At 38.2% G+C, this 17794-nt stretch overlaps 2 protein-coding genes across 2 annotated transcripts in view; one reads left to right on the top strand and one right to left on the bottom strand.

Moving 5' to 3' along the window:
- gabbr1a (gamma-aminobutyric acid (GABA) B receptor, 1a) overlaps positions 1-9324 on the top strand; it is an 83900-nt gene extending 74576 nt beyond the window's left edge. Inside the window, exons 22-24 of the mRNA XM_079823702.1 lie at positions 4565-4693; positions 5805-5948; positions 6946-9324. Coding sequence (XP_079679828.1) covers positions 4565-4693; positions 5805-5948; positions 6946-7206 — 534 coding nt within the window. The 3' untranslated portion in view covers positions 7207-9324. The remainder of the gene's footprint in view (positions 1-4564; positions 4694-5804; positions 5949-6945) is intronic.
- A 4592-nt stretch (positions 9325-13916) lies between these two features.
- Positions 13917-16878, bottom strand: tnfb (tumor necrosis factor b (TNF superfamily, member 2)). Its single transcript, XM_079823862.1, has 4 exons — positions 15866-16878; positions 15689-15770; positions 15290-15349; positions 13917-14804 (listed from the first exon to the last, which is right to left on the bottom strand). Exons 1-4 carry the CDS (start codon positions 16043-16045, stop codon positions 14371-14373), a joined length of 756 nt encoding a protein of 251 aa, XP_079679988.1. The 5' UTR covers positions 16046-16878; the 3' UTR covers positions 13917-14370.
- Between the last annotated feature and the right edge of the window lie 916 nt (positions 16879-17794).

Here is a 17794-nt window from a genome sequence, read left to right on the forward strand (position 1 = left end):
CCATGGCATGAAATTTTCATTTTATGAGGTATTTCAACATTAATATGAGTTCCCCTAGCCTGAATATTGTCCCCAAGTGGATAGAAATGTTGATCGGTGTAAACCCGAGTTCTGGCTGTCTTTCTCTGCCTTTGAGAAAATGACAGGCCAGACGAGCCAATCCTGAAGTCTCCTGGTTTGACGTCTAAGCAGGAACGGTTACCTCCCTTTCCTCCGCCCAGAGAATCTGGCACGCCCATGCAAGCGCTATATTTGTGGCTTGTGAACGAGTGAACGCTGGCAGTTTCTCAGTGTTTGGATGTACAAATGAAAACAGAAGTCTTTTTTCAGTTCCTTCTGATCTGTGATCAGTGATTTCTTATGTGTAGCTAATTATTTATTATTCGTGCACACACTGCGGCTTCTCTCTCTCCCGACAGAACGGTGTTTTTGTGTTTTTTATCTTGTGAGTCAGTGTTTTTGTACGTCCTCGTCGTGTCTATCTGTTCTACACTGTGCATACAGTCGGGAGTTTCTGCTTAACATCGGCAGAGTAACATCTTTAGAGATAAACCTTACACACGCCGAAGCTCGGCCTTCAACATCCCCGACCCCCAGTACTGCATCTGGCCCACAGCGGAGGCACCAAACGCGGCGTGAGATTAAGCAGAAGGGGGGTAAGCGTGAGGGTATCCGGCTTGCCAGCTATTCCCACAATAACTGGATTACATTCGATTACTGCTGTTGTGTCTTTGTTTGCGCTGTGTACTCAATGCGTATCACTGACGCTTTACATATGATTGGAAAATATCAAAAAAATAATGCTATTATCAACACTTACTCGTAACTCGTTCATCTCGACAGCTGTAATGGTACTTTGCATGTGTTACAAAGTTGGTAATATTGATGAAGACGGACTCGGTGTAACTGGGACTCGTGTTTATTCAGAACTCTCAGATACAAACACAATAAACTCGCGCTGACAGACAGTGCTCTCACAACTCAGTAGTTACTATAAATAACTTTGTTAGCAATCGCTCCGTCTCCGTGATGTCCGGTTCACGAACGAATCATTCTTTTGAATCGGTTCTTTTTAGTGAACCGAACCACTTCACCAAATCGGACTGAATCGTTCTAAACGGTTCGCGTCTCGAGTCAGCGCTGATCCATAATTTAATAAAGTTACTAACTTTCTGACATGAGTGACAGTCCATCCGACTAGAAATAAAGTAATAACCTGTAGTATATGCTGTAACTACAACAGTTCACTTAATTGAGACGTGCTGAGAACTGATGTGAAGTGAACTCAGGTCCATCCGTCTCTCTGGCAGCAGCTCGTGCGTCGTAGACCTTGTTAAACCACGCCCCCTCCGCTCATATCAAATGCAAAGATGTCAGCCAATCACAACAGTGGGCGTTTTTACTGAAGTCTCACAGCAGACACGCCTCTTGAAACAGGGCATTCAGCCACAGGGCAAACAGCAGCATAGAAAAAATGCCTTTTATTTCTAAATTATGACATTTTATGATGCAAAAATCATACTAACAATATAAGTACACCTCAGGAAACACTATAAAATAATAGAAAAATGCCATGCCATGGGACCTTTAAAAGGTACTAAAGACGTCGTTACAAAGTCCATCTCACTACAGTGGTTCTAAAATAACTTTATGAATCGGCGACAATAGTTTTTGTGCGGAAAAAAAACCCTAAATAACGACTTATATAGTGATGACGATTTCAAAACACGGCCTCATGAAGCTTCGAAGCGTTATGAATCAGCGAGTCGAATCAGCGGTTTGAATCGCCAAATTTCAGCAGTTTGGCGGTTTGACACGCGATCTGAATCATGATTCGACTCACTGATTCATAACGCTTCGAAGCTTCATGAGGCCGTGTTTTGAAATCGTCATCACTATATAAGTCGTTATTTAGGGGGTTATTTCGCACAAAAACTATTGTCGCCGATTCATAAAGTTATTTTAGAACCACTGTAGTGAGATGGACTTTGTAACGACGTCTTTAGTACCTTTTAAGGGTCTTGAGAGTGTAACGTGCCATTGTGTCAATGGAGGCCTTTCAGAGCCATCAGATTTCAACTAAAATATCTTAATTTCTGTTCCGAAGATGAACAGAGGTTTTACGGGTGTCGAACGACATGAGGGTAAGTAATTAATGACAGAATTTTCATTTTTGGGTGAACTAACCCTTTAAGGGGGTTGAGTATCATCTTAAAGGGATAGTTCACCCACACATGAAAATTCTGTCATCATTTATTCACCCTCAAGTTGTTCCAAACTTGTATGAGTTTCTTTGTCCTGCTGAACACAAAAGAAAATATTTTGAAGAATGTTTGTAACAAAGCAGAAAGAGCAACCATTGACTACCATATATTTTTTTCCCCCCTACTATGCTAGTCAATAGTTGCTCTATCTGCTTTCTTACAATTCTTCAAAATATTTTCTTTTGTGTTCAGCAGGACAAAGAAACTCATACAGGTTTGGAACAACTTGAGGGGAAATATACTTTATAGGAGTTAAAGTGTGAAAAACTGTCTGCTAAATATTCTATATGATGGATTTACCCTCTGGATGGCTGGAGCTTTGAATCCATATTTTCTCACTCTGTCTTCTTTTCTGTGAAATCATTGTTCGTCTATTAAGTGTGCCGACAACAGCAAATTTGGTGTTATTTATATTAGATCAGATCAGGTACAATAATTTGATTAGACATTTAATTATCTTCCAAGAACGTGGATATTATATTTAGCAATTGTTTTTTAGCACTAGAAGACCAGGAGCTAAACATTACCGACAAACTACCAAACTACTAAAACAAACTACCAAATTACTTATTCTGTGGATCAACCACTGTCTGTAATGTGGATTGTAAATTGTAATCTGCCTGTTATTGGGACGACATTCTGGAACTGTCGTCTCCGCTCTCCAGAGAGAGATCACAGCAGACAAGCTGCAGAGCAAGTGGGAATCTTTAGCAGAATGGACAGTCCCGGAGCCATGGGCGGTCACTAGTGAGTCACTAGTGCCCGCCCTGGACGAGCCTGTCTCCCTTCACCAACTCATGGTATCATGTCCCACCAACCACCAGTCCTTGCTTGTTTGCACAATATATATATTTTTTATTTTATTTTTTATTTTATCAATAGGCTTCTGTTAGCAAAAGTTATCGTTTTGTATATACATAACTTAAAAATAAAAATGTGTTTGGTCTGATTTTTAACAAAATAATTTTTTTTGATTGGTTTGTCAGTAGTGAGCGCAGAAATGTTTGTGTGTTGCTGTTAGACACGCTATGGTTCTGCAGTGATCTTTGTTTGGAACTATTTTTTGCTGCTAAAATAGAACAAAAACAGTCAATATTGTGTCTAAAATGTAAGTGACTTAAAGGGTTATTTTAGTGATTTAGCATTAGGCTTTGTATCAGTAGAAACCCGGTAGTATATTCAAATTATGGTCCATTCCCCCATCATATCCCCCTGAGACGAGAGAATTATGCATTATTTCTGGAAAAATTCCTCCAATGACGCAAATATCGTCAAATATCGCCAGAGGCTAAAAATTACAGCCACTAGATGGAGCTGTTCCGCATGTTATCAACCCGCCCACAGGGGAGATATCTCACACACAGAATGTAAGACACATATCGGAGCGCGGTGCAGACCAAAGTGAGTGTTTCAACTTTTCAATGAATTCCTGTGATAGTTTAGCTTCCATATGTGATCTGAAAACGTGCCAGACTGGCACTTAACGTTACCTCAGCTCTGCTCAGCTCTTCGTGAGGAATGAAATCTGACACTGCTGCGTCTGTGCCGTGACTTTCGTTCAGCTCACTCACACTTTATTGAAAACACACGTTCAGTTTTTAATTGTAGTGTTTATTCTCTAACGAAATGATTGTATTACAATGAAGATCAAAACAACGGTGTACGGAGTGGCCTCGTAGGGCAGAGAACCAAGTGCATTCTGGGAGTTGTTGTCTTTCATCCACATGAGACAAAAATACATTTTCTGTCTTTTCTCAGTCTGGAAGGCACCAAATTCAAAAATAATTCCACATTTCTACTGCATAAATGGCCCCGTTTAAATACAAAGCTTACTGCTAAATCACTGAAGTTACCCTTTAATATGAATTACCTGTTTATTGAACTGTCATAGAAATCAGTGACACATTTTCAATCGTGATGGTATTCGGCACTCTTGGTCATGTGATGTTGTTTAACTGTATCATGACTGCTTCATTAGGCTAGGTCCAATGCTTTACGGCTCCTGTGTTGTACCGCCTCAATGGAGTGATATGTTAATTCTTCCTCGTGTGTATTTTTCATTAATTTTTTGTCCATTTAATTCATAATTAATGTTATTATGCAATGAGGTTGATCTCATTTGTGTGCCAAACCACAATTTGGGTAAAAATGTTTTTACAGTGTATGTAGTTTTATTTTATTATTTACCTACATATATAAAAATAACATAAAGTGAATCCTAAAGGTCTGATTTAAAAACTGAATCCGTTATATTTTTACATGACTAACGTTATTCTGTATTTCTTTCTGTCTGTCCCCAGGTGCTGTGCATGATTACTGCTCCAGTGACCATGATCCTCTCCTCTCAGCAGGACGCTTCATTTGCGTTCGCCTCTCTGGCCATCATTTTCTCAGTCTACATCACTCTCGTTGTGCTCTTCGTGCCCAAGGTCCATGCACTTCAATAATCCCCTTCTTTATATCACTTCCACATTCATGCTGGTTCGCCTTTATGGTGGACACAGATTTCTCATTTTGTCTGATTTCGGTTCTCTCCCTTGACATGGTTTCGTTTTTTGTCACTGAATAAGTGCAATAGGTTAAGCTATGTTTCGTTTTCAACATGAAATTGTGTTTTTACAAAACATTTTGGAGAATGCTCTCCTAGAGTATATTATGTATTATTTTTACAGTGCTCGGGGATGCTTGAATCTGACTGGTTTTTAGCTTGATTCTGACTTATTTTAGTATTATACTATTATAGTTTTTTTTATATATATATATATATATATATATATATATATATATATATATATATATATATATATATATATATATATATATATATATATATTTATATATATATATTTTCATTTTAATTTGTTATAATAACTTTTTTTAATATTACTGTTTGTTTAAATTATTTTTATTTCAGTTTTAGTTTTTAATTATTTCCAGCGAGTAATTTTAAATGTGTTTTTTTGCTATTTTAATATTTCTTATAAAAATATTACTGTTTAGGTTTCATTTATTTTTATTTCTTTTTTGTTGCTTTATTTCAGTTTTAGTTAAAGTTATAGTTAAAGTGATTTTTTTTCAAGTTTGTTTTTGTTCTTTTGTCATTTTTATTATTTTTATATATTACTGTTTATTTTAATATTAATGTTTAGGTTTAATTAAATTTTATTTCAGTTTTATTTTTATTTCCAGTTAATAATCTTAGTACTTCAATTTCAGTTAGTTGCCAAGAAACATTAAGATTTTCATGTTATATTTATATTTTATTTCATTTCATTTTCAATAATTTAATTCGAATCAGTATTTCATGTCCATGTATTGATTGATTTATTGGGTAAGTAACCGTGTAATGTACAGAAAACAGATCTTTATCATTAAGAAAACCCTTCAGGGTGATTTATGTTGTGACTGGCTGGCTGTAAATTATCCCTTACTATCCCGTTCTCTCCTACACAATATCACCCATATGAACTATTGATTTCCGTGATATTTCATAAATTCAGTGATTCGGTGTCTCATAGATTATTACGGTCGTTTCTGCAGATACGCCGTTTGATCACTCGTGGCGAGTGGCAGTCGGAGCAGCAGGACACCCTGAAAACCGGCTCGTCCACCAACAACAATGATGAGGAGAAGTCACGACAGCTGGAGCGCGAGAACAGGGAACTCCAGAAAATCATTCAAGAGGCACGTGCTCCTTCTCTCTCTCCATCCGTCACTTCCCCTTCTCCTCATGTGCACACAGCTTGCGTCTTAATTAACACGATAATAGATGAACAAGTGAACACACCAGAAATCCAGAGGGTAGAAGGAATTATTGAAATGATATCATACACGTCCTTGTCTTTGACCTTCTGTGCACATGACTGTGCTTTCACATGTTCATTCAGTAAGGCCAGATTATGCTTTTATATGTTTATATACAAAGGACCTTCAGAATAATTATTCATAAAATAAGTGTATATATATATATATACATACACACACCAATCAGGCATAACCTAATATTGTGTTGGTCCCCTTTTGCTTCCCTGGGGAGGAGTGAGGCCCTGTGCGGTCGCACACTTGGCACAGCCCTTGCGATGGTACTGCCTATAGGCAACAAACTGTGATGCACTGTGTATTGTGACACCTTTCTATCAGAACCAGCATTAACTTCTTGAGCAATTTGAGCTACAGTAGCTCGTCTGTTTGATTGGACCACACGGGCCAGCCTTCGCTCCCCTCGTGCATCAATGAGCCTTGGCCGCCCATGACCCTGTCGCAGGTTCACCACTGTCCCTTCACTGGACCACTTTTGACAGATACTGACCCCTGCAGACCGGGAACACCCCACAAGAGCTACAGTTTTGGAGATGCTCTGACCCAGTCGTTTAGCCATCACAATTTGGCCCTTATCAAACTTGCTCAAATCCTTACGCTTGCCCATTTTTCAGCTTTGAGGACAAAATGTTCACTTGCTGCCTAATATATCCCACCCACTAACAGGTGCCGTGATGAAGAGATAATCAGTGTTATTCACTTCACCTGTCATGTTATGCCTGCTCGGTGTATATATGGCTATATAATATATGTATATGTAATGGCTATATTATTACTTGTAAAGTTTCAAATCAAAATCATTCAAAGTCCTGATAGTTTTTTAATTTGATTGGAATGTTTTTTTGTTTTGTTTTTTGTACAGAAGGAAGAAAGAGTGACGGAGCTGCGGAATCAACTGGCAGAACGTCAGGCCTTGCGTTCTCGCAGGCGCACATCCGTCCAGAATCAGAACCAGAACCACAGCGTCCCGTCCTCTCAGGCGGAACCCCCCAGCTACTCCCCCGCAACGGACAAACAATCCCTGCCTCAGTCCTTCTCCAATTCTTCCAACCTCTACCAGGGCGAGGGCAAACTGAGCCGGAACAACTGCCACAACAGCCGTCTGCCCCTGCTGTACAAATGAGTCCGGGATGCTGGACTCTCAAGAAGGCAATGTAAAGTTGTATCTAGAAACCAGTAGTTTATGTACTTTATTTTGAAGTTGGTGGGTTTTTAACTCCACTTTTAGATTTCTGACATTCCTGAACCTGACGACTTTGTTTATTTTTGATAACTCCCTATCTCAACTAAAAAAAAACACATTATTTACTGTGTTTATATGAATTCACATTCTGCTTCAACTGCACTACCGTTCAAAAGTTCGGGGTTTCCACTTTTCTTGCCCATTAATCAAAACTTCTTTAAAGGAATATTCTGGATTTAGTTTAAATTAAGCTCAATTGACAGCATGTGTTGTTTTGCTAATTAACATAAAAATATATATTTTATATTGGCTTGTCCCTCATTTTATTAAACAAAAAAGGTTACAGTGAGTCACATGCAAATAGGGACATTTTTGGACCAATTTTGCAGGAATGTGAACTTGTAATTATATAAAAACACTTATTCTGTGTATTATTTGAGCTGTAACGTTGTTTAAATCCTAATTTTTTACAGTTGTTTGAGGTTTCAAGGTTTTTGGTGTTGCTTATGGTAGGTTAGTTAGCGATTTTATCACACTAAAATTATGTTTAATTCACCCTATCCATCCACCCATTCTCCAAACTGCTTTTCCTCTGTCGGGTCACAGGAATTCATCCTATTTCATTTCGAAATGCATGTTATAGACATGTACATGTCTCATTGTTAAAAAAACATTTTGCCCTCGTAATACTTAATCAAAATGCCATGACTGGACTTTAAAATGATAGACTTCTTTCTGGTGACGTATCCAGGATTTTAGTTATTTAGTCAGCTTAAACCCCCACCCTTGCAAGCTGAGTGCAACGCTCACATCTCAAAATCCAATCAAAAACCGATACATAAAACTAAGTTCCGTCCTAAAATTTGTATTTTTGGAGAATCCATTACACTATAATGTGCATCACAATACAGAAGAAACAATCAGGCTTTGCGACTTCAAACGTTTACAGATTTGCCCCATTCACTTCCATTGTAAATGCCTCATTGATGTTTGTTTTTGTTTTGTTTTTTAAGAAAAAGGGCGGACAAATGGAAATGAACACTGTCAATTGAGCTTAACTCGTACTGAACCTGTAATATTCTTTGAAGAGCTAACCCCGCTAACGTAAAGGCCAAACTGCAGTCAGAATGCTAGTGTTTTGGTAGGAGCAGGAGTGAAGATGAGCCAAGAGTTACTTAAATCGCATTTGTGCTGTCATTATTTCGCCCTTGACCGTGGCACTTAAACAGGAGTTATTCAAGGGGAACTGACTGTTTTTGCAATTGGTCTGGCGTAAATCCCTTTGGATAAAGGTGTCTTTTAAGCACTAGGACAGGGGTGTTTAGGAAGGATTGTGTGGGTGCTGGAGCCAGAACCGGTCAAACATTTCTTTGAATTATTTTGTTGAGTGACAGCGAAGGAAGAAGAGCGTGTCTCCGTGCTTCGCTTAGCATTTGAAGAGACTGTCACTTTAATGAGACAGACCTTGCGTTGCGGCAACAGCCAGTATCAGATGAATTGCTCTCACTCATCCATTTCACAAAGAAAATGAGAGAGGTTTTAGCCGAACCTGTGATTTACTCACTCCTAAAGGTATTTGACCCAAGTCTGGTCGATACTCTATTTTCCTTAGCTTTCTCTCCTCTAATCCCTAAGGCCGTGTGCCAGGGTGCTTTAATGGCTTTTCTGTCCTTGTCTCACCCTGTCCTGCTCCTGTTTTTTACAACCGTAGTAGTAGAAGTGGAGTGTAATGAAATGGAAAAGAAAGAATGAAGTTTGTTTTGGCCTGGACTGTAAAGATGTGCATTTTTTTGGTTTTCCCTCGTATTAACGTACAGTCACAAATACTCCCGATCAAATCAATGGCTAATGGCTTTTCTTGTTCGTCAAATCATCCATGATGTTTGTGATTTGTGTTATGTCTCAGTTTGAGTGAAAAATAAGCACAGGCCTATGAACAGCTTCTGAAGCTTTTGCACTTTTGGGCCAAATTTATCACATATCTCACGTCACACAAGATGATTTTTCTTTTTTTCTGTGAGCACTTATTGGACTGTGAAATAAATATCTAGGCTATTTATTTATTTATTTATTTAATTTATTGTTTACATAATTCTTAGTTAGATTTTTTTTTATCATTTATTGATGGTTTACAAATGATTTTAATCATATATATTTTAATATATTATAACAGTAGACAAATGAGTGCTCTTCACAGTGCTCTTCTCCGTCCCGATTTAAGACCATTACTTGGTCTGTGCAATATCTATTTTTAATGATTTGTTTTCTCAAGTTAATTGTTTAAATATTTTCTCAATTTATTAAAAATTCTTATTGATGGTTTAAAAAATATTTTGTGCCTCTTACGAGTAACAGTAGACAAATGAGTGCTCTTTACAATTGTTCATACACATTGTAAGGGATGCAACCACGTTTTTTGTACGATTTTAAGATATTTATGACCATTCTGTGATGTTTAAACGGAAATGTTAAGCTTTCTCAATTATTTATCACTTCATAAACACTGTCAGAGTGTCAGAAATCATAAAAAACTATAACCATAGTTAATCTATAAAAAAAATTATTACAAGTTTGTCAATGCTTAAAATTTTGTACTTGTGGACAATCTCTATGTATTAGTGCTGTCAAATTGATTAATCGCGATTAATCGCATCTAACATAAAGGTTTGTTTTTATAATATGTGTGTTTACATTTATATACGCATACACACATATACATATATTATAAAAACATATACTTATGTTAGATGCGATTAATCGCGATGAATCTATTTGACAGCACTACTATGTATATTTGGATTTATTGCAATATTACATTGATCTTTATTTCCTATAGTAAGACAATCACGTAATACTTGTTTACACAGTAATACAATATTCTGGGATTTTAATTTTCAGACAGAGTTGTGCATTGCTGCATGTTTCATTCTTGTATGAAAAGTACTCATGTATAAACTAACATATAACAAGCAGTGAAACACAGTTGGTGACTGGAAAGCTAGGCATAGTACGGCACATAATTTTTTCCTCTAGTATATCAGCATTCTAGTAATGTAGCTCAGGGTGTGTGACTATATACTGTAACACTTGACACACGGTAAAGGTACGATCTGTAATTACTCAAACAGTGCCTTTTGAACAGATGGGAGGGGTTCTTTGTAAACATCTGTGTGGAGTCACCGCTGAGCGCTGACGTACATGGGATGGTTGTTATCATTCTGAGGCGTTGATTTCTCTTAAGGTCCTGCTGTTGCAGCAGTTATGGATTTTCCTGAAACTTACTGTCTGGTGTGTGCACTGTACCACAAGGAATTTTTTTTAATACTTCCAAGCGTCTAAAAAATGTAATTCCCTTGTAATTTTTCAACTGACAAAAACTATGTATGTTAAGCTGTAGAAAGTTTTCTCTAAATATGCAAACTTTCTGGATGTCAACATTCAATAAACTCATTATTTTGCACTGAGAGTGCAGCCAGGATTGTTCATGATGGAGTAACAGTCTCAAGATCTGATGCTAAACATAGGCTGGAACCCCACAAAGGAAGTCAAAACAAAAGATCATGAGGTCTTCATTTGTACTAGTTGGAGCAAATAGCCTTGTGGGCAACGCTACGACATGCTTCTCTCCTGTCAGTTCTCTATACCAGTTGATATTTGAAGCCCCTGCCTCACTCACAATGTCAACCCTATAAAATAATTTAGAGCTTGGCATAACTAGTCAATAATATTGTTGAATATTAAGTAATTTTGAGGCCCCCTTGGAAGTTTGCTGAGGCCACCTAGTTGAGAGCTACTGCTCTATACTGTCCCAATAATGGAAAAAACTACAACAACAAAAAAAGTACTGGTCAAAAGTTTGGAAACATTACTATTTTTAATATTTATTAAAGAAGTCTCTTATGCTCATCAAGCCTGCATTTATTTGATCCAAAAATACAGAGAAAGCAGTAATATTGTGAAATACAATTTAAAATATAGTTTTTCTACTTGAATATACTTTAACATATAATTTATTTCTGTGATGCAAATCTGAATTTATATTATCGTTGCTACAGTCTTCAGAGTCACATGATCCTTCTTTTATTGCTTTTATTGACACCAGGCCCAGAAAACGAGAGATCTCAGAATATGTCGACCACTGACGTCATCGTATGCTGAAACGCCGCCTCAACCACCTCAAGATAAATATGTCCGCCTGTTTCTGTAGCCCCGCCCACCGACTCATGGAGCTAAACGGATCGCGCTACCGAGCAATAAACATGCCGAAGAGAGTAATACATTGTGCTGTGCCTGGTTGTGGAAGAACACAGTCCCTGCATAAGCTTCCTTCGGATTATAATATTAGGAATGAGTGGTTAAACTTTATTTTTAATGAAGTTCCAGCTCACGCGGGGAAGACATATGTTCATTTCACCGGATTCTTTTTTAAATAAGAGACTGGATTTGCAGACAGGATGAGATTACATGAATGCATGAAGATAATCACTAATGTGAGTAAAAATGTTTTATATGTGATAGTATTGCATTGTTACAGATCAAATACAACTAAACATAACTTACCACTGTCACAGGGCAACGTCCTGGGGCTATGTGTTTTCCAGACGGGCTACCAATACATATCATCATAAATAGTAAAATAACATTCCTTTCTTGATGTGCGTTCACTCTCTTGACTTGATGTTTGAAGGAAAAATACAATCGCGGAAGTTTTGATCATGCTGTTTGCAACATTGGCGTGCGCGTATATATACACCGATGGGGCGGGCCAAGTAATATAAAATAACATTCATATTAATTGCAGGTGGATGAGAGATAAATCATTGTGTTAGTTCCGGTGTTCCGGTTGTCGTTTGTCACACACTTTCAAAACAATGCCTCACGTGTACTCATGTGGGAGCCGAAGCTCATTAAATATGCAAATCTTATCCAATCATAGCAGTGGGCGTTTACTTCCAAGTCTTAAGTGCGGCACGCCCATCAAAACCGACCGTGCCTTGAGAGAGCCTCAAAACCATGGTAGAAAATAGCCTATTACTTATTCATTATGATGTTTTTGATTGTAAAAACCACGCGAACGACATCAGACAACAGTATTTAAAAAAAAAGCCAGTTCATGACGCGAGAATATGACGTAGCGCCGGCGTTCGGGAATCCATGGAATGCACACTTTAGTCCCATTTGAGCACTACGCCGAGACCTAAAGCACGATCAATGTAGAATTCAACAGCTTAGATACGCGCGTCTTCCTCTGCTTGTAAACAAATCGCTTCTGGGTCATGTGTCCGAACGCGCCGCTACGTCATATTCTCGCGCATGCGTCGTGGAGGCACACACGGAAGACAAGAAGAGGTTGAATAAAGTCGTTATTTTGATTTTTTTTTGCGCTCACAAACTATTGTCGTCGCTTCGTAAAATTATTGTAGAGCCACTGTGGTGAGATGGACTTTGTAACAACGTTTTAAGCGCAAGAGATGCAGATAATTTGATTGTTAAATTGTCACGTTACAAATCTGCTCCAAATTGAATTAAAATTAAATTACAACATTGAAATAAAAATGTAAAGGGTGTACAAATACTGTATAAAATCGTGAATATAAATAATTGGTAATCATGTTTAAAAAACAAAAAACATTTATAATTTATCTATAATAACTTTTATGTTGGTTTGGTGGTTTGGCTGTTTCCTTATAAAGGTCCAGAAATTCGTCGGGTTTGTCAAGTTTTTTGCCAGGTGGCTTTTTTAATTATATGATGTCATTATGTTGATGTCTTGACGCCAGCCAATCGCTGCATTGCTGATCGTGGTTTCGAGTATCGATGCATCTGCCCTGTTCAGGGAACACAAGAACACGCAGTGATCTTAGATCATTTAATCCAGATATTTTAATCCAATCCGCAAATTCGTTTGAAGAACCAAATTAGCCAGACATCAGTTATCACGATTAAAAGATCTGGGATCAGTCAAATCATCTCAGATGTAATAAGCAACGTACGAAGAACGGGCCCCTGGACTTTGCATTGTTTTGTTTATGTTTTAGTATGTGTGTGCGCTTTTACTTTCTTTTTGTTCATTTATTCGGTTAAAGTCTTTTAAATGTTCGCCGGTTCCCGCCTCCTTCTTCCCTGAACCTACAAACTGCGTTACAATTACAAAAAAAATATTCAACATGGTGCTTGCAAACATGGTCAGTGTATTAAGTCGATCCCTATATAGTCTGATAATCTTTTGTACAAATACAAGACTATTTATTTGAGCTGTAAGAGCAATCTATTTCATTAGTATTTTAAATAGTAGTTTTTGGTGTTTTGGATAAACATATCTGAGTCTGTTCAGTAGGTGGCCTTTTAGATCAAAACACTCCCTGGAATTCACAGCTACATTGTTGCACTAAAGTTGTGAGATCTCCTCCCTTCACGAGAGTAACAGGAAGAGTGATGCAATCCTGTTAATTTGGTGCTCTGGGCTTTTGTTCTGATCACACCTGGGAGAAAAGCAGCAATGACCTCATTTTTGACAACTAAAAGGAAGTCTTTAGGAAGATAAAGAACCACAAGTCATGAACTGAAATACCAAAATCCCCCACTGAGTTCATATGACCTGTCACATGCTTCTTCTTTTTGAGTGCAGTTAGGAACGAGATAAGTGCATTGCGGTAATACTTCTTGTTTATTCACTTTTAAAATGTCAGAATCACAGATGAGTGTGAACAAGCAATTTCATACATTCACTTAATAGCATATACAATCAATAAATAGGAAAATACATTAAATACACTCAAAAGTTATAAATAATATAATATAGCACAACAAGAAAAACATAGAACATCTATGCTCCTCACAATTTTTACGATAGAAAACATCATATTAGCTTAATAAGTGTAGTGCCCTCGTTATAGTGCTCACGACTGAGTACATAGTATTCAGTGCATGGCTCTCACTGCATCTAGTGAGTTTTAGAACCAAAACATTACGTCATGATGCAATAAGGACTTTCAGAATTAGTCAAAGTACTTTAAAGAAAATGCCCTGAGAACATACTTTCAGAGTTTTAACATAAAACACTTGTCTTTGTACCAGTGCCACTTGACTAACGTGGCTAATAAATTACAACGCAAACACTCCAAAGAATGTTTTGGCATAATTTGTCTCGACGTCCGCCGCACGGGTGGTTTTGGTCGACAACCTATCGCCCTCCATAAGCTGGAAGACGGCACCGAGGTAGATGGTCCTGTAGATGGTCTTCCCATCCTCGTGAGATTGGCAGACGGATTGGACCGAGTTCTGCAGAGGCATGTCTTTCATCACTGCGTCCGTATCACGCCAGATGCTGTGGCTGAGGAAGTTCTGAGAGCCAGCGCCATTGTCACCTTCGTTCTTGTTGCAATGTATGGCATAGGCCACCTGGCTGTACACAAAGTAAAGGCCATCGGCAGGAATGTGAATCTTGTTCTCGTGCAGCTCAAGGCCGCCTTGTACAAACGACTGATCCACGCCGCCGACCCATTTCAGTGAATACGAGTTTGGGCTGCCACGCATACCTGGGAATGGAGAAGATAAATGTGTGAGAAGGTGACACTTGGTATATGGTAAAAATGTCATTCAAACTCTTCCCTATGAGATCTAACTGTGTTTAATATACAATCTTCAAATTTGAGACCACACGCTATCGAAGTGGTCTTTATCTTCACTAGAGCATGCAATGTAGTAATCGTGAATTTTATTGGAGTGTCCCCATCTCTTGCCGCCCACCGCAAACTAAATGTGCGAGGGCGCTTTATATTACAGTATTTGCATTACTGCCCACTACACTAGGAAATCCACATTAGCTAATGTTTGATAAAACATTCAGTCTTGTTGCAATCGACAGGCTTTTTTAGCAGCTCTACGCCAACAGAGGCCTTTTAGAGGTGTCGAGTATCTGATAAGATGATCTTGACTAAGAATACAGCTCTGTCTTTTGAAATGAGATAACCTATGACGTGTAAGAGCACAGAGAAAGTCAAAGACAGAGTTTGAGACTCACCATGCAAATGAATGGCTGCTTTTGTGCTCTCAGCGATCTGCTTTAGCATTACTCCTTGACCTGTGGAAAAGAGGATCGGAGTCAGTTTTCACAGTCTAACAACAGAAGCCAATTCAAGTGTAAAATAATTTTGCATAACTAGAAAAGCGAAACACTGAGTTTGATGTAAAAAGAACAACAGATGGCTAATTTGAAGAAATTCGTACAATTTCATTTGTATGTTTCGTACATGCGCTTTTGCCCCTCAGACAGTTTTTTTTCTTCTAAAAATTGTACGTTTTCAAACAAATCACATCATACAAAAAGCCACCTCGTAAAATAGCTGTAACCAGGTTAATAAAAGACAGATGTAGCTTTGAAAAGTGCTAACAGAGATGGAATGCTAGGAATGTTGTTTACCTGATGGTGTGGTGATTTGTTGCTCTGATGGTGTGGTGATTTGTTCATCTGAAAAGTTTGGAAGTCCTGTTTGGTCTAGCTTCTGTGAAAGACGATGCAAATGTTGCTTATTAATGACTCGTTTGAACTATGTACTTGAGCAATGACTATCATCCCACACTGAGGTTTCAAACTTACCACTGTATGCCTGGCGAAGAAAAAAGCTGCTGTGGCGCAGAGGCCGAGGAAAACGACTGCAGCGACGGTCTTCCATATCCAGCTTCTGGAGGACTTCAATGGTACAGGTGCCACGGTTGTCTGATAAACTCCCCCTATGCTGGCCTCCAGATCTACTATTGTGGTTTCGTATTTCACCATGCTGTTAGTTCTCGGAGATCTGTTCCTTTTGTGTTTGAGTTTTTGAAATGAAGCTATCTGCTTTTTACTCGCACTTATACTCACCTAAGACATGGGAAACTCCAGTGATGTCAGAGTGCAACCAGCTTGAGGAACAGAGCTTGGTTTGAAAAGGGAAAGAACACCCTCGGCTCTCAAACACCGACTTTCCACCCACACACTAACCTCCAAACGTAACACTCACACATACACACCCTCACACAATACATTACATCCTTTTCACAATTTCAAAAAACTATTACACTTACATTAAAATGATGCTTTTGTTCATTGTTTGGTTCACTTTAAAAGATGAATTCATCTTATATTACATTTACAGTATGCTTAACAGAACATTAGTTCATTCAATGTACTTTTGATTAGTTTGTTTTTCATATATGTATTCATAATTTAATTCTCGTGAATTACTGATCTGTTAAGCAATATATATGGTGTTCATTAATGGCTTTTTAAAGACGCGTAAGCATTTCTGATCTGATTGTTTAATATTTTATTAATGCAGTAGATTAGTAAACAAACTATTTCATAATCCTTTCTCTGGCCTCACAATAAAACCAGACAAACCAGCTCCATCTGATTAATGTCAATATGCCACAGGCACTTTCGGTTTCAGCCTGGTGTAATAAGAGCCCATCCAACACGACCAACAGCACACGCGGGTGACTTCGCTACTTCCTATTGGGAGATTCCACGCCCTGAAATTCTTCTGGCCTTTACTGGTCTTGTTTTGTTTTCGCTCTCCTTTTCACAATCTTTATCTCACGCTCACTTTCTGTGCCAAAAACTACAGGTGTGTTATTGAAGGGAAAGTCTGTTTTGTTTATTTAGCCGTCTAGCTTCTTAGCGTATTTAGCTAATAAACACGAGCCATTTCGCAATATATACCGTGTGGACTCTGAGCTCCAGTCTTTTGTTTGTGGTTTCTAAAAAAACATGAAACGTGAGATTATTATTATTATTATTATTTTAACATGCCACAACATTCCTCACACGAAAAAAGGAAACACTGCACAGGTTACAATTGATAGAAATTGTCAAGGGCATCTAATAAAAAAAAATCCTGATAATTTTGCAACAATTGTACATTTTCGATTTCTGGTGCAGCTGGAAAGAACTTTGCATGGGAATATGGATAAGGCCTTAATGGATTTGAAAATGTTGAGCATATAAATGACCAAATCAAGTCATTTTTACAAGAGGGGAACTGAATGCTTTATGGGACAGAGGCTGTTGGGGACATTCAAGGATTGGTTCACCCCAAAAATGAAACTTTCCTGATCATTTACTCACCCCAATGCCACCCAAGATGTCTTTCTTTCTTCAGTCAAAAATAAATAAGTATTTTGAAGTAAACTTTCCATGGTTTTTCATCATATAATGCTTTTCAGTTTCAATCAAAACCGGAATCTCGGAATTATCGTAAATACGAGTTTCCTAGGTAAAAATTGCACATGAACGCCCTCACATTTTGAAACTTGAATGCAAAGAGTTCGTAATCACGACTTAAGGACTCGGAATTATCAAATGTCCTATAGCAGGCGAAGGCAGCGCGTGCCGGGTTGGCCTACAAAGTCATACCTGAAACGAACGCGATGGCGGCGCGAGCTCACCCGTAAACCCAGGCCCGGACTAGCCATCGGGAGCACCGGGAGAATTCCCGGTGGCCAGGCAACTAATTTGGCCTGCTGCCAGCCAGCGTTTTTTTTTTAT

This window comes from Gobio gobio (genome assembly GCF_949357685.1).
Source record: "Gobio gobio genome assembly, chromosome: 8".
Lineage (NCBI taxonomy): Eukaryota > Metazoa > Chordata > Actinopteri > Cypriniformes > Gobionidae > Gobio > Gobio gobio.

Excerpts from the sequence above, each read along its gene's own strand:
- tnfb (XM_079823862.1), bottom strand. The coding sequence starts at position 16,045 with ATGGTGAAATACGAAACCACAATAGTAGATCTGGAGGCCAGCATAGGG. Across the intron at positions 15,771-15,865 it reads TCTTCGCCAGGCATACAGTG|AAGCTAGACCAAACAGGACT; the intron begins GTAAGTTTGAAA and ends CGTCTTTCACAG. Across the intron at positions 15,350-15,688 it reads ACAAATCACCACACCATCAG|GTCAAGGAGTAATGCTAAAG; the intron begins GTAAACAACATT and ends TCTTTTCCACAG.